The sequence below is a fragment of the Cavia porcellus genome, unplaced genomic scaffold (genome assembly GCF_034190915.1).
Source record: "Cavia porcellus strain 051 isolate PalLab524CR breed Dunkin Hartley unplaced genomic scaffold, mCavPor4.1 scaffold_16, whole genome shotgun sequence".
NCBI classification, from domain to species: domain Eukaryota; kingdom Metazoa; phylum Chordata; class Mammalia; order Rodentia; family Caviidae; genus Cavia; species Cavia porcellus.
In genome coordinates, this window is record NW_026947499.1 from 40264795 (window position 1) to 40286733 (window position 21939).

At 37.2% G+C, this 21939-nt stretch overlaps 1 protein-coding gene across 1 annotated transcript in view; it reads right to left on the minus strand.

The window, feature by feature from the left end:
- Positions 1 to 21939, minus strand: part of Grin2a (glutamate ionotropic receptor NMDA type subunit 2A) — a 420257-nt gene that overhangs the window by 118096 nt on the left and 280222 nt on the right. The window contains exon 5 of the mRNA XM_063226505.1: positions 1555 to 1669. Within this exon, the coding sequence (XP_063082575.1) occupies positions 1555 to 1669 (115 nt within the window). The remainder of the gene's footprint in view (positions 1 to 1554; positions 1670 to 21939) is intronic.

Sequence of the window (21939 nt, forward strand, 5' to 3'; positions counted from 1 at the left end):
TTATTGCTTAATATTATAAATTATATTAATCTTTTCAAAGAACTGGCTTTTCACCATTTTTTTCTATAGCTTGCGTTCAGTTTTGGCAGTTTTTTCTCATATTTACTACTCTCTTTCTTTTCATTAAGGTTTATGTTCTTTCTCTAACTGCTTAATTTAGAAGCTTAAATTATTGACTTTATATATTCTTTTTTTACTATAAGCATTTAAAGTTATGCATTTCCTCTTAGCACATCTTGAACTTTATTCTACAAATTTTGCTCTGATATGATTTGTTTTCATCATCATTCCACCTGTAATATTTTCCAACATCTTTCTTGTTTCGATTTTGCCCTTCAGGCTATTTAGAAATGTGTAGTAGTTTCCAAATATTTGAAGATATTCTATATTTTTTGTTAGTGGCTTTTATTTCAAGGTTGTTAGAGTCGAAGAGTACATTATGCATAATTCCAATCCTTCTAAATATATTAAGACTTGTTTTATGTCCCAAATCATAGTCTACTTTGAGAGTTTTCCAGGTATTCTTGAAAGAATATGTAATTATAAGTGTTGGATGTAGTATGACATTTTCTTATGCCTCTTATTTACTCTTGCCCTCTAGATATCTGACATTGTCTCCCCAAAGTCAATAAATCTATTTGTATCTTATTTTCTCCTGATTTCAGTTAGTTATATTATGTGCCCCACACCACATCCTACATTTTTCTCTCATCTGGGATCTCTCACATCTCCATTTGATGTGAAAAATAAAGGTAAATCTCAGGATGCTAGAGCAGTTTAGAAGTCAGGCACTGCTTGTCAAAGAAGACAAGATAATATAAGCTTCCTTCTTATTTTTTATTTGTTTGTTTTGCTCTTTCATAGTTTATGTTATAGTGTGGCTAATAATCTGAGAGTTGATTTATAGAAGGATACAAAATATACCCAGGACAGATGTTCTCATTGCATGCATATGACCTTTTGCAAATTTCCTGCACATCTCTTCTCTAACTCAAGACCTGGGACAATTTGTTTTTCTCTACATATTGTGAAAATTCTTCACATTTTTTCAAAGTTAGTATGTGTGCTCTTGTAAATATAATTTATAACCTCTACCTCCAATATATGATTCATAGAATGATGTATTTAATTTTTGAAAATTAGTTTACCTAAAATAAAAGACTAATTTAAATGAAAATACAGGACATTTGACCAGTAAGTTAAATGATGAAAATGGTACATACTTAGGAGGTTTAGACAAATTGTTACATAGCCAACATTTTCTACTGTAATGGAGCAAACCAAAGTTGACTGTCCTTAAAGTATTCTAAATCCTCCCAGGATTCCTACCGGCATTTAAGGACTGATGTACCATACCAAACATTATTACAAGTTCACCTAGGTGAAGAATCCCAATTGCACTTTACAATAGTCAGTAACCCTGCTCTAAGAAAAACCTGCCTTTGGTTTTAGGATGGAGCCTGGAGTGGCTCTGCAGTAAATGCAAAATAGTAGTTTCGTCCTTTATGCCCATGCTTTCTTCATTTCCAAATTCAATGCAGAAAGGATACTCACCTTTTCCCATTCTCGGTCTTTGTTAAGCACAATCACCACCAGCCTGGGGTGTACTTGATAGCCTTCCTCAGTAAAGGATAAGTCTTTGCCATCCCAGGTCACATTGACCATAAATCTAGACAAAGGAAGAGAGAAAGACAAATTTTGAGAGAAGAATTAAAGAGGTGCCAAGCAAATGAGTATATGCTAGAATCATCAGCATCACCCTGATTGCAAGCATCCAGAGCCATTCCTGTCACACACAACCCCCATTCATGGACGCATCTGTACCCAGGCAGGTGCTGCACACTGATCAGGTGCTCTACTCCATGTGCCTGGACTCCTTCTCAAAATCTCCAGTCCTGTGTAGATGTTAAAGATTTAGCACATGACATAGAACATTTCCTTCCTGCTGCATTCACAGATATGGGTTCAAATGATCTGATAGATAAGTTTATTGTGTCCTCCTTTAATAAGCTTCCCTGAAGAAACTTATTTGCTCATAAGCTACATGGTGTTCAGCTTTGAAGAAGTACTACCCCATCTGCTTTTAACTCATTCAACTGGCACGTTTTTAGAGCATTCACTACATTTCAGAGCTCAGGTGGTTGGGAAACAGACATGATCCTCTGCCCTTCTGAAGTTTATTGTCTAAGAGAGAAGGGCATGTTAGTTGATTAGTCCCGGACCTATGATAAACGTCACATAGGAAAGAAAGATGTACTATGTGAAAGTAAAGCAGGGGTTAGACAAGGTTCAGGAAACACAATCTGACCTGAAGGATGAGACAGCATCAAAACTGGGTAAGAACAGATGCAAAAATCCTCAATACAATATTGGCAAACAGGATACCGTAAATCATCAAGAAGATTATACACCACGACCAAGTGGGATTCATTCCAGGCATGCAGGGATGGTTCAACATACATAAATCAAAAATGTAATCCACCATATCAGTACAGCCAAAAATAAGACCCACATGATCATTTCTATAGGTACAGAAAAAGTTTTGATAATGTCCAACACTTATTCTAGGTAAGAACCTCACGAAAAATTGGAATAGATGGTCTTTACTTCAATATGATAAAAGTCATCTATGACAAACCAACAGCCAGAATCACATTAAGTGGCCAAAAACTGAAAGCCTTTACCCTAAAATCAGGAATAAGACAAGGATGACCATTATCACCACTCCTATTCAATATAGTGCTGAAAATACTAGTCAGAACAATTAGACAAGAGAGAGAAATAAAAGGAATAAGGATAGGAAAAGAAGTTAAATTATCATTATTTGATATGACATGATACTATACATAGAAGACCCCCAAAATTCCATTGAAAGTCTCCTAGATATAACAAATAAATTCAGGATGTAGCTGGATACAAAAATCAATACCATTTCTATTAACTAATAACAAAATCACTGAGAGAGAAATAAGAGAAGCCACACTCTTCACATTAGCATCCAAAAAAATGAAATACTTAGGAATTAATCTCATGAAAGAAGTAAAAGATCTATACATGGAAAATTATAATACCCTGAAAAAAGAAATTGAAGAGGATCTCAGAAAATGGAAAGACATCCCTTGTTCATGGATAGGAAGAATAAATATTGTGAACATGGCCATTCTCCCAAAATTGTAATACAGATTCAATGCAATCCCAATGAAAATACCATCAACATACTTCATAGATTTAGAGAAATCACTCCTAAAATTCATCTGGAACCAGAAGAGACCAAGAATAGCAAAGGCAATTCTAAGCAGCAAAGGCAAGGCAGGAGGTATCCCGATCCCTGATTTGAAGTTATACTACAAAGCAACAGTAGTAAAATCAACATGGTACTTGTGGTGTCGCCTAAGGAGCCTGGCCCCCTCATAGTCTGTGATAACATCAGCCCCGGCATGAGAACAGAGACTGGGTAGGAAAGCGGACCCAAGAGAAGAAAATGTTCTTCCCTCTTGTCTCATGATGCGTGACTAGGCTGTGTTTACGGAGCTAGAAGGAAATGGCAGACCTTCAGGTGGCTAGAAAGAACGAACATAATTAAAAACATTCTTGGGTTAATGGTGTTCCTCCTGGGTTATTGGGGCAAGAAGAACTGGTTATGCTTGCTTGCTTAACTTAAATAGTTTAGATACCATTGTAGTTTGTCACAAAGCTTGTCACAAAATGTGCTATTTCAAGATAATCGTCTGTGCACTGTGAGTTGATCCTGTTCACTATATAAGAACCTAAAAATAAAGTACAGCATGCAGTAGCAATTGCTGTTTTCTCTGCTCTGCATCCCCCGTGTCCTGATTTCATGTGTGCCTCTTCCCGGGGTCCCGAGTGCACTAGACACTCGCGACAGGTACTGAAATACAAACATCTAAAGATAAATGAAATAGATTAGAAGATACAACCACAACTACAAACACACTCAACCACCTTATCTTTGATAAAGGGACCAAACATGTTCACTGGAAGAACAACAGTCTCTTTAATAAATGATGAGGAAAAACTGGCTCTCCATATGCCAAAAACTAAAACTAGACCCATGCCTATCACCATGTACTAAACTAAAATCTAAATGGATCAAAGATCTGAATATTAAAACAGAAACACTAAATCTGTTGGAAGACAAATTAGGTAAAAATCTTGAAGACATAGGGGTAGGTAGAGAATTCATAAACAGGAATCAAACCACATGGGAAATACTTCCCAGAATCAATAACTGGGATCACGTCTTATTAAAAAGTTTCTGCATGTCAAAAGAAATCTCCAGCACAGTGAAAAGAAAACCTAAAAACTGGCAAACAAAATCTTAGTGAACTGCCCCTCAGACAAAGGACTTCTGTCTAAAACATATGAAAAATTTAAAAAATCAGACCCTTGAAATTCAAAGACCCAATCCAAAAACGGGCATCTGAGATGAATACACAGTTCTCAGATGAAGAAATGCAAATGGCAAATAAATACATGAGAAAATGTTCAGCATCATGGGTCATTAGAGAAATGAAAATTAAAACAACACTGAGATTCCATCTCACTCCATAAAGAATGGCCAGGATCAATAAAACTACAAAACAACAAATGCTGGAGAGACTATGGGGGAAAAGGAACTCTCCTGCACTGTTGGTGGGAGTATAGACCGGGGCAACCACTGTGGAGATCAGTCTGGAGGTTCCTCAAAAAGCTGGGATTGGAAGTCCCATTTGACCCAGCTATTCCACTTGTAGGCATATTCCCAGAACTGAAATCATCATACCACAGTGATATTTGTGCACCCATGTTTACAGCAGCACAATTTGTAATAGCCAGATCTTGGAAACAATTTAAGTGTCCATGAACTGAGGAATGGATAAAAAATTTGTGGTATTTTTATACAATGGAGTACTACTCAGCTATAAAGAATGATCAAATTGAGATATTTATAAATAAATGGACCCAACTTGAGACCATACTCATAAGTGAAATAAATCAAACTCATAAATACTGTATAGTCTCCCTAGAGTAAGAAATGGTAAGAGTACATAAGAGTTCGTGGTAATTGTGATTCCCCATTACATTGCTTTGAAACCTTATAATGTTTGCATTTGTTAGTTGGAATGGTTTTATCCTGATTTGTTTGACTTTATTATCTGTGATAGTATGAACAGCTATTTTGAAGAAAACAAGGCATTACAATAGTCAGTGCTGATTTAATATCATCTTACTCTGAAGTCCTACCATGCTTTTGCTCTTCTGTTTCCATTGGTTCTATCATGTTGTATCTTATTGGATTTTAATGTGTGTGATAATATAAACAAATTTTCTATGGAAAATGAGATAATATAGTAGCCATTGTTCATTCTCTGTTATTTGGTTCTGAATGCCTTGTAATACTTTCATTCTCTTGAATGGTTTTACACTGTCTTTCTATGTTTGATACTATAGTATATGAAGTTATGCTCAAATATTTCAAAGAAAGAGGCATTATGGTAATTACTGTTAATTACTGGTTGTTTTGTGGTGAAATACTGTGTTGCTGATATTGTACTGTTCTGATCTGCTTTGTTATGTCCTCTTTTGTCTTGATCTCTTTAAAATAAAAAAAAATTTTAAAAACTAGTGAACCTACTGGTGTGTGGCCTGGAGTCAAACATCCCACTTCCCCTACCCCCTCACCCCTGTCCCTCCGTTAGCAAATGGGAACCAGAAATCTGAGCATCTCCTGGGAGGTTGACCATAGCAAATAAGGGGGATTTCCTTCTACCATTTCTTTGAAGTGAATATTTTTCTTACTATTTTGCTTTTTTCTGAATAATGGTACTGCTCTATTCAATATTCTGTCTTGATAAGTTCTATAATATTCTGTATTTCATTTTATTTTGATATATATGATTAAAAGAACAACTATGGTAAAGATAATGAAATATACTATGATATCTATTACTGTTATCCCAGTAACCTGCTGTGAAGTTCTGTACCAGTTTCACTACATGGTCTCAGTTGGCTTTATTCTGTCTTGTTCTTTTGTATTTTACTACTTTCAAAATAAAAAAAATTAAAAAATGAACAACTACTTTGAAGCAAAAGAGACACTATAGTATCCAGTGCTGATTCCACAGCATCATGATGTGAAATCCAGCAATCCACTATTATTCTTTGTTCAGAGTGATTTTGGTCTGTTTTGTTTTGCTTAATCTTAACATACATGAAGGTATGGACAGCTATTTTGAAGAGAATGAGAGACACAATGAGAGCCATTGTTGACTTCCCTGTTGTCTGATCTTTAAGGCCTAAAATATCTTCTTCATCTTGTTCAGATCAGTTCTATACTATGTTGCTTCGTGTGAATTCTCTGTATGTGAAGATATGGACAACTATTAGGAAGAAAAAAGACAATATAAATAGTAAATAACTCTGATTGTCTTGCTTTGAAATTTGTGTCTCTTACATTGCTTTCTTATGTTTGTTTTGTTCTGTTCTGTGATGTTCAATTTTACCCTCTTTAAAATAAAAAAAATTTTAAAAACTAAGTAAGAAAATATATAAGCAAGCAAAAGAGACAATATGTGCAAAGGCACCATGGTAGCATATATAAGGAACTGGGTGCAGAACAATGAAGCTAAGGCAGAGAATGACAGGGGAATATGGTATCTGGGGAGACTGACCAAATGAATGGGGCAAATAGTATAGTTTTATAGGCCATGTTAAATTCTGTCTTTGTCTTATAACAAAGGGATGGCATTGCAGTGTTCTAACCAAGGAAGTGGCATAATCATATATTTGTCTTATATCAGAATGTGTAGAGAATGGATTAAAGAGAGTCTAGAGTGAACAAGGGGTACTATTTCACCTTTTTGTAATCAAGGCAAAAGGTAATGGTGGCTTTAACCTTAAGGGCGACCAAAGAGGGGAAGACACGGGAAAAGGAAGAAATAGCACAAAACAAACAGGATCAAGTGGAAAGATGTTTAGCTAGATCAGATGTGAGTCTCACACAGAGAGAGGCATCCAGGATGACTCCTGTACCTGACTCATGCCGCATCCATACCACCAACTCTAACCTAGATGTTGTCGTCACAGGTGACATCTGTCTGACTTACAACACAGGTACCTACACCATCCCTCAAATCTGCCTTGCCTGTGGACAGACTGGAATTAACTGGAGAAAAATGGCAGAGATTATCTCTCTGGATTTGGGTGAGAAGGTTCCCAAGGTAGTGTTACACCTTAGCAACTTCAGAAAAAAATGTGATGCTAAGGAAGTCCACAAAATGTGGCAGTGGCCACATACTAGACACCCAATAAAAAATGTATAGTACACTACAGCATTCAGAACTGCACCAGAAAGACAGCATGCCTCAAAATCATTGCATTTTCTTGCTTTGTTTTCCCTTCCCTCCAAAAGCAGCAAAAGAACTGTGAGAAAGGCTATAAGGAAGAAGATTATTTTACAGGACCATATATCTATCCTGCCCCTTCACAGTGCAGAAGAGTGTGCCCATGACACCTGAGAGAAACCAAGATCCAAGGACATCGTGAAAAAATTGGGGTAAAAGACAGAGAACAGTATTGTGTCTCCACTCAGTGGCCTAGTTAGGTCATTAACAATCATGTTTTTGTCACATTAATGGCATCAAGAATTGCTCAATATCTAGTATTAAACAAGCAAAAAAAACCCACAAAGCTTGTCTGCACATAGAAAGATTACAGGTATGCTCCATTTCTATTTGTACGTCTTTTATTGTCCAAAGTTTCTGCAATCAAATCCTCCAGCCAAAAGAAAAATTAAAACACTGTTATTCTAGGAGTAAATAGTAATTACTATTCTAATTGATGCATTTGAGATATCGCTGATCATTTGCTAGAATGATATTTCCTTGACTCAATAGCTATTTATCGTATGTCTGTTATGTGTCAGGTCTTACGATGAGTCTTACAGATAAGAAATAAAAACCACAGTGTTTTTCTACCCTCTTACCAAATTCTTACAAACTCAAGGACATAGACACATAAGCAATGGCACCTAAAGTACCACTTGTGCATTGTGGAGAGGAAGTATGAGGAATTGTGAAAACCCAAAGGATGGCCCCAGACTCAACCTGGAAAACCAGGGGAGTATTCTGGGAAATCTTGAAGGGTTGAGGATGGAAATAGGAGAAAGAATTCTGGTGAGAGGAGTCATCCTAAACACAGAAGAATCAGCTAAGTTTGTGACACACAGCAGAAGAAAAGCAGGAAGATAGCTCAGGCAGGCCCACATTCTGTGCAGTGGATAAACCCAGGGAGGATCCTTGAAGTCAGATCACAAGGGGTCTTGTCTGGCAGACTTAATGTCTTGATTTTGTTCAGAAGGCCAGGGGATCCATGAAAGAAACGCCTTAAGGTTAGTAATGGTGCACTCAGATTTCTGCCAATAGAAGAAGCAAACTTATAAATCTTTTCTGTATTTGAAGAGAGCATCAACATCTGTGTTAATGGTACAAACACCTCTCATTATCTAGACAATTGAATCTTTTTCTTTTCTGTTCTATCCTCCTTTTGATGTTTCTTGGCTACCATGTGACTAGCTAAATGGATGGGGTCCAGAAAGGCACTCTATTTCTCTTATTCAGGCTCTCGTAATGGTATTTACATGAGCAAAGTTTTAGAGGAAAACTCAATTGTGGTCAAATTCCTGAGTATCAGCAGACTTTCAAAGTAATTAATAGGGACCTGCAACAGGCTGTCTTTATTTTTCAAACTGGCATTTTGGATTTGTGGTATTCTGGTTATTTTTGGTTCTATCACGTTTTCTGGCATAATGTGCAGGGTAAGAGAGGGGAACTCAGTAATGCTTGGTGGCTGAATACACTGACTGATAGAAATCAGTAGTACCATCCACAAACACACTTATCTGTCTGTTCATCCATCTGCCAATACATTCTTTCAATCACCTACCTTCTCACAAATGTATTCATCAAGGTACTTACCCATTCTTCCATCCAGTAGATCTATTTGAATATGCACTACATGCCATACTCTGTGTCAAGAACTTTGATACAAAAAAAATATGGATTTCAAGATTCAAGAGAGGAACACAAATAACTACAATAAATAATAGTAAGTGTAAAAATAGATTCGTATCGACTAAGATTGTAAAGAGCAACAGGAGGGGCCAATCCTGTTGTGATTCCAGGGTTGGGATCTGGAAATAAAGTGGAAGATGTTTGTATTGTGATGGAAAGAGAGAATAAGGATTGAGTAGAGGATGGCACAAGGAAAGAGAAAGACTCATTGCACACAAGACACTGCAAAGACCTCAGCCGAGAATGTTGAAATTTCATAGTGAGTTCTATGTGTTAGAAGTAGTTATAGTCAGGTTATGGAGTTCATAGGAGAAATAGCTTGGAGGACTGCATTATTTAACTTTGCACCACTATGACAAATACCTGAGAAAATCAACTTCAATGAAAAAAGATTCTTTTTTCCATAATTTCAGACTTTCAGTCTGTGGTTGAATGGCTCCGTTGGATTTAAGGTTGTAATGAAATAGTCCATGATGATAGAAATACAAGATGTAGGAAGTTGCTCACCTCAGAGTGGTCAGAAAGCAAGGAGACATGAGGCCAAGAAAGGGGCTACACACAAGATTGAACCTTCCAAGGCATGTCTCTCAGGAAATACTGCCTCCAATGTGGCTCTGCTTTCAAGCATTTCCACTACCCCCGCCAAGAGCACCATTATGTTAGGAATCTATATAATCCATTGGTGGAGTCAGAGCCCTCATAATCTGATTATCTTCCAAAAGCCCCACCTCTGAATGCTGCGGCATTTGGACCAAATTTTCAACAAATGAGACTTTGGGGGACATTCCAGGTCCAAACAATAACAGGATTAAGCTAGAGACAGAAGCTGGAGGCAGATAATGAAGTGCTCTATCAGCTACCCTAAGAAATTTGTATTCATCTATGTTCATTAGGGATTGAGGCTTGAACAGCAAACTTAAAAGGCACAGAAAGATACATAAATGATACTTGGGGGTAGTAAGTACAAGGGATCCTGAAGGAGGCGGGAGTGGAGTATAGTGGTTGCACAGACAGACAAATTTCTCCAGTAGAACACACAGTTCATGGAATTTCAACATAAAAGTTCATACAAAATTACCACCAGCCTTTACCTGAATGAATAGAAAAACAGTCACCTAGTCTGTCTGTATATCTCCTGCCCCAAAGTCATAGTTATAATGACAATTCATGGAAGTACTTTTTATTGACTCCAATGAGCTCTTAAACCAAATTTCAATTATCCAACACTTTTGAGGTGAATGAAGTACAGCTTTGGTCTGCCTAATGACCAACCTGTGGGTTTAAAAATATTGTAATAAATTATCAAAAGTTTTGGAAACATTAAGGGTGATATATGGAAGGTTGTATGTGGAATGTTCCCTTAAAGGCCCATCCCATGTGTTTTGGGTTCCATGGTGGTGCAAATGGGAGGCAGTGGGACCCTTAAGAGGTGGGGCTTATCGGAGTTTGAATCTTTGGAGGTGTTCCTGGGAGAGTATAGCAGAATCCCTTACCCCTCACTCTCTCTTTTTCACTTCATGGCCATGAGGTAAGTGGTTTTGTGCCTCCAGGCACTCCTACTGTAATGTACTGTCTTGCCACATGCTTAAAAAGCAAAGGATTCACCAGATTGTGAACTGGAGTATTCCAACCTATGAGCCAAAATGAAACTGTTCTCTTCATAAATTGGTTAACTTAGACATTTGTTATGATGGAAACGTGACCTATACAGTTGACACAGAAAAAAAGTTTTTGTTTTAGTATAGACACTTCGCCTCGGGGAAGGCCAATCAGAGATTATGCTACAGGAACTGAATGTCACAGTTATTTAATCAAGAGGCTAGCAGGTACTAATGAGTGTCTTTCTTTGGGTTTCCCAAGTGAACTTATTTTACTATCTTACTTTAATTTCTGATCTCTTCTCTCACTCAATCATTTTTCTTCTACTTTCTATACAATCAGAGGGAATTAGCAGGGTAATTAGAGTCAGTCGATCTTCAGATTATATGAAAATAACTGTGTGGTGACTTTTATGCTTCAGATATTTCTGGGTTCCTTTATGGTTCAATGTTCTTGTCCAATGACTCCATATACTCAATGATAATATCAATTCTTTTTATCTAGTTAGAGTCTTCAGTCTCTTGGGAGGAAAAGGGAGAGCTATAACAGGAATTTCTGCAGAATAGTCATTTCATTATAAAGTTGTCAGGGAGCAAGTACCTATTACCTTCAATTCCCCAATCCAGTTTCCAGGGAAGACAATCTATATTTCCTCAGGCTTTCTATCCACTTAAACTTGATCCAATGCAAAATTCTTTATTCAGAGAAATACTATTAGACATTGCATTGTATGGCCATCATTAATACCTGCTGGGCACTTGTATTAAATATTAAAATGTTATCATTGTTTTGCTTATCTCTTGAAAATTGATTATAAGCAGTTAGTGATCAGATTAAATGCCAGAAATTCTGGCTGCTGCTAAGTTTTAAATTACATCTTCAATATTTCCACTAGGAGCAAAAAATACATGAAAGCACACTGTCAAAATATAGAAGGTGGGTAGGCTTTCATGAATTGTGGAGCTCACTTCTGTGTTATTATCATCCACTGATTGTAATGCACTATATGCAACACTAACCCAGAAAATATATAATTGTATATAACATGCACACATAGAAGTTTCCTTTAATTTCTACATTCTTAGGTGCAAGTCTAAATGAAATAAACATTTCTCCACTGCTTCTATTTTGTGCTTTATGAATGGTTGATGCATGGAAATCAAGGATAGCCATAAAAAACAGGTAAGTCATATTTTCCTATACTATGTCTGGAAAGAAATTAGATGAAAATTGCCAAGTTCTCTCCAGACCTGCACTAATGTGATAACACCAACCACATGTGGGTGTTGAGTACTTGAAATGTAGTTTCTCTGAATTAAGATGTCTGTAAAGTTTAAAACACACCCTGGATTTTGAAAACTTTCCGTTAAAAATTGTGTGAAATTTCTCATGAATAATTTTATATTGATTTAATGTTGAAATAGTTTTGACAAGTTGTTACATAAAATATATTTTTAAAATTAATTCATCTGCTTCTCTTCATTTTTATATGCTACCATAAAATTTAAGTTATACGTGTTTCATGTCATATTCCTATTAGGTAGCCATTCTAGATTCTCCTTGGTCCTTTGTCATTGTCTGTTTTATTTTTTCACCAGTAGACCACACACATCATTAAAACATAGACCTCATTTACCTTCTTTATTATAGTGTTTCTCATGGACAGAGTGCCTGGCACAGAGCTGGTGTGCAAAAATATGTAGGTATGCAAAAAATGAAGGATTGAAGTGGTGTTTCTAAAGTGTCCAGGTTTCCGGATGATGAAAGCAAACAGGGTGTGTCGCTCCAGGCTGTGTTACTTTGGACAGCAAACTTAATATTTTCTGCCCCTCTATTTTTTTGTTTGTAAAAATGGGTTAGGTTACACCATTTTTTTGGTACCAGTAATTGAACTCATGGCCTCATGCTTACCAGACAGGCACTGGGCTGCTGATCTACATTCCCAGTCCTACGTTATACCATTTAACCAGCCATGAAAGTTTCATGTGATTTAAGCTAACATGACTCCACGTGCCTTCAGAGTGCCTAGCACAATAACTAGTATATGATTGTTGTCTAATAAGTAGTTCACATAATCTTTCCATCTATTTATCACTATTTTCCACTTTGTCTTATTTTATAATACCCCACTACAGATGCTACTCAATATTTTTAAAGCCGTGCCTCTCTATGCTATTCAGTGTCCTCATTTTCAGTGTCCCTCTGTCTCTGTCAAAAGCCAACCATACAAGGTCTACAAAAAAAAGCACCTTTACTACTTAAACTGTCATTCTTTTAGATTCCTGTTTTATCTTTTGCCTTATAGTGCTGTTTCCTTTAACTTTCAAAATCTGATTATTTGAAATATTCTCTAGACATGTTTATTACTCACTATTCCCTTTTAGATTTTAATTCTCTTACTGTTTTATATATGCCACCATAACCCATTTAGTGTTTCTCAACTTTTGGTTAATTTTCCATCTGCTTTGCCATTTCCCAAGTTCTCCAGGCTGCTTCTTGAATCATATTATCTCTTAAATGGCTCTTTTGATGACTTTGGGTGTCACAGTTTTTTCATTTGTCATTTAATTTACATGTTTTTGAAAACAGAATCACATTTTCTTTAATCTCTTCTCAATTCTCCAGACACTTTAATGTGTAGAATTCTTCTGCTTTTTCCAGCTTTCTCCTAGTGATTTGAAACCCCTTCCATGATGATGTCTTAGGGCTCTCTCGTCTTCCATTAGTCATTCCCTCATTGGCTATGTATAGATCAGTGGTATAGCATTTGCCTGGCATGCACAATGCCCTGGGATTTACCCCCACCACTGCCAAGCAAAACAAAATGAAACAAAACTATTCCCTCCTGGACAGTGTTATGGCTTACAGATAGAAGTCTCCCCAAAACCTCATGTTCTCAGGTGGGGCTTTTTGGAAGTAGCTCAATCTAGGGTGTGTGAATACAGATTAAGGATTTAAGGTAACCACATTACCCCACACTGGTTTATCATAGTTCTGGGTGTGGATAATGGGAAGGCCACCTGCTACCGCTGTCTCTTTCCTGCCTTGCCATGAACTGTATCTTCTCTGTGATGCTCTTCTGCATGTCATCCAACCTTCGAGCCAGGAAATAGGAAAGGAAACCTCTACAAACCATGAGCTAAAACAAACCTGTCTTAGTTATTTCTCTCTCATTGCTTGGATAAAACACCTGACACTCAAAATGAAGGAAGGAAAGGTTTATTTCTTACAGTTTTTGAAGGTTTCAGTCCATAATCAGCTGGCTCCAAGGCAAGGTAGCATAGCACTGGGGCAACGCTTCAAGGCAGCAGTCAGAGCAAAAAGAGAAAACAAACCTCTTCTCCTGGCTAATGTTGTACACAGGCCACCTCCGTTGCCCACCCCACCCCATCCCACCTACCACTCACAAAATCTCCTTGCCCTTCTTTGCATAGGGTGAAGATAGTTACAAACTAAGAACCCTGGCTACCTGTTGAGTCTCTCAGTTAAACTTCTAAACTGCTTAAGTTGACACAATGTATTAGCCATAACAATCCACCCTTTGTCAACTTGGCAACCAGACCTATTCTTTAAATCAACCTCCAGTTAAAAAGGCATGCTTATTCTTAACATTTTGAAATTTAACTATCCTTAAGAACCAGCATTAAGTCTATCAACATTGTACTACATTAGAAACATAACATTTTGTCCTTGGACCACCAAAGACTCATGTACTTCTCTTTATGCACAAGGCATTTAGTTCATCTTCAAGAGTTGCCAAAGTTCTAACAGTGTCAGCATTGTTGAAAAGTTCAAGTTCCAAGTATCCTCCAGATGGAAGGCAAACTTTTAGCTGCATACCTCTGTACAAATGAAAACAAAATTAAACACCTCCAAAAGGCAAGATAAACATTCCCATTCTAAAAGTTACAAACAGGAATGCACAAAGGATTGGGACAAAAAGCAAGTTCAAAATCTAGCAGAGTAAACATTAAATCCTACAGTTGCATGTCCAGCTTCTGAAGTAATCTGTGACAAATTATGAGTTCCAAAGGGCTTGTGTGCCTCTACCCCATGGCACTTCTGGTGGTTATCAATCTCGTGGGTTCTCTCTTGGGCTGGCTTTGCTCCCTCATTGCAGGTTTCCTCAGATGTTCCACGTTCCTGGCTTTTCCAAACTTCTGAGGTCTCCACTGCACCTTTGGCTTTACATTCACAGCTTCACACACTGCCCTCTCAGGGGCACACTTCCTGGCCTCCCAGACCTTCTGCAATAGGCTTCTGAAATAGAAGCCTTTTTAATCTCAGAACCCTTGCATTACGTATGTACCTAAAATCAGCACCACATGGATTATGCCAAGGTCTGCTGCCAGTTGGAGCAGTAGCCATACTTTCCTCTCTCTTGGCTGTGGGGCTCAAGTGCCTGGCTCACTGGGCAGTCTGAACCTGATGCTGAGGAACAGATTCTCTATGCTGTCTCCATTCTACAACTTTGTGCGGCTACTGTTGCCATTCTGGAACATGGTGCTCTGAGGTTTTCTCCTCTAAGCAAAGTCTTTCACTTTTGCAGTTTTGAGACTGCAAAGGGTGGAGACCAGCTGCGTCTTCCTGTGATGCCCACAGGCCATCTTTTTTATGTTTCTATTCCTTCTGGGCAATTGAGATCTCAGCTCTATCTTTCCAGTCCTTTCTGACCAAACTTACAACATTTTAAATCATCTTACTGAGCTCTTTGCTCTTGATTTGCCACATAAATCTGGCTAAAAGCCAACAATAGCCAAGCCACAGCTTCAGCATTCGACTGCCTTGAAATTTCTTCTGCCAAATTAATCAATCAGCTTGCCCTTAATCTCAGTCTCAGGCAAAGTCTCTGGACATAAGTAAGATGCAAACAAACTTTCTGCCAAGCCATAACACACTTTGTGTTATGTCCAACAACCAATGTAGTCCTTCCCAGCTGAAATCTCCTGTGCCTGGTCTTTACTGGTAGGCTTTCTACCAGCTACTGATCTGAACTCTGACCAGAATCTCCCCTACTTCAAAACTGCTCAAGTTGACACAATATATCAACCATAACAAAACCTTTCCTCCTTTAATTCATCAATGGCAGATCTTTTGTCCCACTAATAAGAAAAGTAACCAAGGCAAGTAGAAAGACATCCTCACTTTTCTTTAGAGCAGTCCTAACGTGCTTTTGCCATTTTTCAGTTTGCCATTCCTGCATCTCTCCATTTACCCCTTCCTCTATGTGCCCTGTGCCATCTCTTCTCTGCAATCTCTTGATGGGAGTACTTTCCCCTTTGCCCCAGTTTTGAAACCACTCATTGTTGATGTCTTGTTTCCCCTGAACAGATATCAAATGCATAACAGCAGAGCCAAGATGTGAATGTCAGGATAGAACTTAATAATTCCATCACACATATCTACATAGTTTAGGCCAAGATCATTCAAAATGGACTCTGAAGCTACAATATAAAGAAAAAAGGGAAATGGGAATGGGAGTACAGCAAAAGAAGTACTGCTTACTCTTCTGACACAAATTCTGTTCTATCATATTAAAAAGTAATGCTTGCTGACTTGGATAAGCAATAATGGGTTTTTAAAAATTAGAGATAGAAAGTTCCATAGCACTAGAATCTTGCCTGTTTTGATTACTGCAACTCGAAAACAGTTCAAATAGTGTGTTGCAGTCAGAACTTGGAAGTGCTTGTTGAAAAAAATTATCAAATGAATGAGTAGACATAGATCTTAAAATTTTTGCACATTCAATATCTATGTCTGGTGAACCAAGTACAAAGAGGCAATTCTCTAAGATTGCTGCTTACTTTGGAATCTACTTTATTGGAAGTTATTGGAAGCCTGAATGCCCATTAATAAGATGGTTTCCAAAATCCTTTCTGCTATCTTTTCTTTATATATTTCAGGAACCTAGATTAGGGAATCAGAAAATTCTTGGTAGCATTTATGGAATTATTAAAATAGCACCAAATATATCATCATTAACTTCTAATTACTATTCCTTATCCATTTGGAACTTGACTAGCATGAGCACCAAGAGTCAGCTCACATAATGAGCTTCTAATCCACAAGAGAAGAAAATGACGAATGGCTGGTAGCTATCTTATCATTTTTTTCAAGATCTCAGGGAGACAGATGTTCATGAAAGTTTCCATCCTCCCCACAAAATATATAGAGAATTGCAAATCAACTGACATTCAATTCAATGAGTGATTCTACCTACAACTTCTTGATATCCTTGAACTGGAATATAAGAGCTATGAAACCAGAATATTCATCTGCATTTTTTAAAAATTTGTATCAAATGTAGAACCTAGTACTATATCTGGTCAAAGTAGATGCTCAATGCATATTCACTGAATGAAAAAAGTCTCATTTCTCTGTCCTTTGTTGTTTTCCTCTTAGACAATGAGTCCTGTTTCTCTACTGAGAGATGTCTACCCATGGATCACTAAGAATTCAGTGAAATAGCTTGAAGGAAGACAGAAAAGGCATATATGCCAAGGAAACTCTAGGATTCTCATGCCTCCAATCTCTAGTACATTCTATTTTCTTGTAAGATGTATTCAGAAGAAAGTATACTGTTTATATTAATTGACCAAACAAACAAGAAATTCATTAAGATGTTTGCTTCTCCAGAACACCTAGGGTCTTGTCTCTTTTCCCTGAATTTGCCAGTGAGAGCAACTATAGTGTAATACTGTGTTGTTACACCTGACTCTGCATATGCTTTTAATCCTACCCAGAATGTCCTTTTGCCTACCATTTTAGACTAAAACTCAACTCTTTTTATTAGTATATGCAATACATAATAGTTATACTTATTTGGGGGAAATGGTATATATATATATATATATATATATATATATATATATATACACACACACACACACACATATATAGTACCATTTCTGCTCTCCTTCCTTCCTCACCATCCTCTGTCTCTCCCCTTCCCTTGACCCCTTCCCCCATATTTAAAATGTCTATCTCTCTATTTCCTACCTCTCTCCTATATTTTGCTCTTAAATGTACTTATGTTCTGATTTTCTTATATAAGAGAAACCACAAAATATTTAACCTTTTGTGTCTAAATTATTTATTTAACACTAAGTCTCAGTATCTATCCATTTGTCTACAAGTGACTCAAATTCATCATTCTTGGCAGCTGAATCATAATCCATTATATGCGTATACCACATTTTTCTTATTCATTCATTTGTGGTCTTTCCTGAAATTATTTTCTTCTCTTGGTTGTTTCTAAAGCACACCTCCTGGGATAGTATTTTGTAATCTAATGCCTCTTACTGTTCTCTAAGGATCAATCATTCACATATTTGGTTGCAGCAGGAACAAATATCTGGTCTGCCATGTAGCCATTCAAGTTTATCTAGCACCATGCGGTCAGACATACTATGTTTTTCAGCTTCACACCAAACACAAAACTGAGTGATGACAATATACTAGGCCAACTGTCTTTGTCCACATTCCCTTCTGCAGTTGCAATTCTCTTCCATCCTCTTCTTCATTTTTATTGGTTACCCTTCAAGGTCATCTCAAACAACACTAGCCCACAAAATATTTCCTGGCTATTTCAAAGCAGATATGTCCCCTTCCAACTTTCATCTCCTACTTATCATGTGATATGATACTCTTTTAGAGTGTAGCTTCATTATTTGATTAGTCGTGACCAGGTGGAGTGAATGTTTAAAGGATATCTTTTTCTTAAGATCATTTACTACCATCTGCAAGAAAAACTATGAAAACAAGACACAAATGTTCGATAAATATGATACAAAGGGCATTGCCTGAACTTGTAGTCCATAGCCTGCACAACTTCACCACCTCAGATCAACTGTAAACACCTTGAGGATAAGAATTCATAACCTGGCCAGGATCTGAACATGTGCAAGTTGAATCCCAGCACACAGGGAAGCATTGGAATGTCACTCCCAGGTGGTAAGACCACATCTTGCATCCCAAATCACCAGAGGATGCACAGGAGATCCCTGCAGGCCTAACTGGGCCACATCCAGCAACCTCCAGGCAGCTAGCAGGGGCCTGAATTCAGTCCCAGGAGCTGAACCTGCGTGAGTTGAATCCTAGGGCACAGAGAAGCTGTGGAACGTCACTCCCAGGCAGTAAGACCATATACAGTATCCCAAATCACCAGAGGATGCAAGGGAGGTCCCTGAGGGGCTAAATGGGCTACACCCAGCAAACTCCAAGCTGCTAGCAGGGACCTGAATTCAGTCCCAGGAGCTGAACTTGTTTGAGCTGAATCCTAGCCCACAAGGAAGCTTTGGAATGTTGCTCCTAAGCAGTAAGGCCATGCCCAGCATCCAAAATCATGAGACCATGCAAGAGAGGTCCCCATGGGCCATGCCCAGCAAACGCAGTTAGCAGTTTCCTGCAGTCAGCCCCGAGAGCCAAAATTGGTGATTCCCAGTGCATGGGAGAAGCTTTGGAACATCTCTCAAAAGCCAGAAATATAGGAAAATGATAAAACAAAAGAATAAAATGCAATCTCAAAAGCAAACCTAGGAGACATGGACACAGAAGAAAATGTAAGACATGCCCCTGAAATTTCTGAATGATAACAACTGAAATAAAGAACTCCATAAGCTATAAAAAAACACAGAAATAATCTCCCAGGTAAAAGAAGAAATGACAAATGTAATGAAAGAAATGCTGAATACATCTAAAGAAGACACAGTTTAAAAATTAGAGGAGCACTGCAAAAAGATGAAAACCCTGAATGAACAACGTAAGAAACAAACAGAATGCATGAAGCAGATTCAAAGAGATATACAGGAAACCAAAAATTCCATTGGAAGTTGGCAAAGTGAACATAGAATTTCAGATCTATAAGACAAGATTGCAGCTAGTGAACAAGAAAGGAAAGATCTTTTAAAAATAACAAAGAATCAGGAAATAACAATTCAACAGCCACAAGATGATGCAAAGAAAAACACCATAAGATTGATAGGTATAAACGAAAAAGAAGGTGACAACACAAAATGATACCAAGAGGCTAATTACAGAAGTAATAGCTGAAAATTTCCCAAACATGAGAATGGAAACTGACATTAGATCAGTGAAGCATATAAAACTCCAAATAGCCATAACCAAAATAAAACTACACCCAGACATATAATAACCAACATCCCAGAAATCCAACATAAGAATAGAATATTAAAAGCTGCTAGAGAGAAGAGATAGATCACCTATAAAGGAAAGCCTATCAGAATCACAGCAGACTTCTCCGCACAAACAGTGAAGTCAAGAAGAACATGGAGTGAAGTATTTCAGATCCTAAAGAAAAACAACTTCCAACCTAGACTGATGTGCCCTGCAAAGCTATTCTTCAAAACTGATGGAGAAGTAAGATACTTCCATGACAAAGAATAGCTGAAGAACTTCATGACCACCAAACCAACCCTAGAAAGAATACTAAAAGACATTCTAGACAGAGATAGGAAAAACCATTAGGTGAGGCAAACAATTAAACAGAGTGGAAAGGTAAAGAATCAACAGCAGAAAGATAACCTGCCAAAAGTGAAGCAATATATATCAATTATAACCATTAATGTAAATGGCCTCAATTCACCAATTAAAAGAAACAGACTAGAAGAATGGATCAAGAAATAACATCTAACAATACTCCATGCAAAAGGATCCCCCCACAAAAAGCAGGGGTAGCTATTCTGTTTGCAGACAATGTGAATGTCAAACCAAGAATTATCCACAGAGATAAAGAAGGCCACCACATACCAGTTAGGAGAACAACTCAAGAGGAAGTGATAACAATCTTAAATATATAGGCACCAAATTTGGGAGTACCCAGTTATACAAAACAAATATTAACAGAAATGAAAAATCAGATGAGCAATAACACAATTATAATGGGAGACCTTACCCCACTGACAAAGAGACAGATCAACTAGACAGAAAATCAGCTAAGAGTTAACAGAATTCAATCACATCTGTGAACAAATGGACTTGGTGGATGTATACAGAGTGTTCCACCCAACAACACCAGAATAGACATTCTACTCAGCAGCACATGGAATGTTCTCTAAAATAGACCATATACTAGCCCACAGAACATGCTTAAGTAAATGCAAAAGAACTGAAATTATCTCATGCATTTTATCAGATCATAGCACCATGAAACTAGAAATTAATGACAAAAGAAACTGCAAAAATTACACAAACACATGGAAATTGAACACTACATTCCTGAGCAGTCAGTGGGTCACAGAAGAAATTAAACAATATGTACAAGAAAATGAAAATACAAATGCATCTTACTGGAACCTGTGGGATGCAATGAAAGCAGTCCTTAGAGTAAAATTCATTGTGGTGAATTTCCACATCAGGAAAACAGAACAAACACAAATAAACAACCTGATACTACACCTCAAACATCTATAAAAAGAGCAAATCAAGCCCAAACCCAAAAGAAGGAAGGAAAGTATAATGTTCAGAGCAGAAATCAATGCAATAGAGACTAAGAAAACAATACAATGAATCAATGGATCAAAGAGTTAATTCTTTGAAAGAATAAATAAAATTGATAAGCCCCTAGCCAATCTTATTTTAAATAGGAAAAATAAAATCCAAATTCATACAATAAGGAATGAAAAGGGTGAAATCACTACAGACCTTGTGGAAATACAGAAGATTATCAATACCTATTTCAAAAACCTCTACTGTCACAGGCTTGATAACACATAAGAAATGGACAGATTCCTAGAAACATATGAATTACTAAAGCTGGGTCAAGAAGATGTAAAATTTCTGAATAACCCAATTTCTATTAATGAAATTGAAAATGTAATTAAATCCTTACCAACAAAGAAAAGCCCAGGTCCAGATAGGTTCATTGTGGAATTCTACAAGAAATTCAAAGAAGATTTAATGCCAACACTCCTCAAACTCTTCAATGAAATCGAAAGGGAAATAATTCTCCCTAACTCATTCCTGGAAGCAAATATTATTCTAATACCAAAACCTGAGAAAGACCCAACTGAAAAAGAGAACTACAAATCAATCTCCCTAATAAACAATAGATGCAAAAATTCTCAATAAAATATTGGCAAACAGAATGTAGCAGATCATTAAGATTATACACCATGACTACGTGGGATTCATCCCAGGAATGCAGGGATGGTTCAATATACACAAATCAATAAATGTAATCCATGATATCATTAGAACCAAAAATAAGAGCCACATGATCATTTCTATAGATGCAGAAAAAGTTTTTATA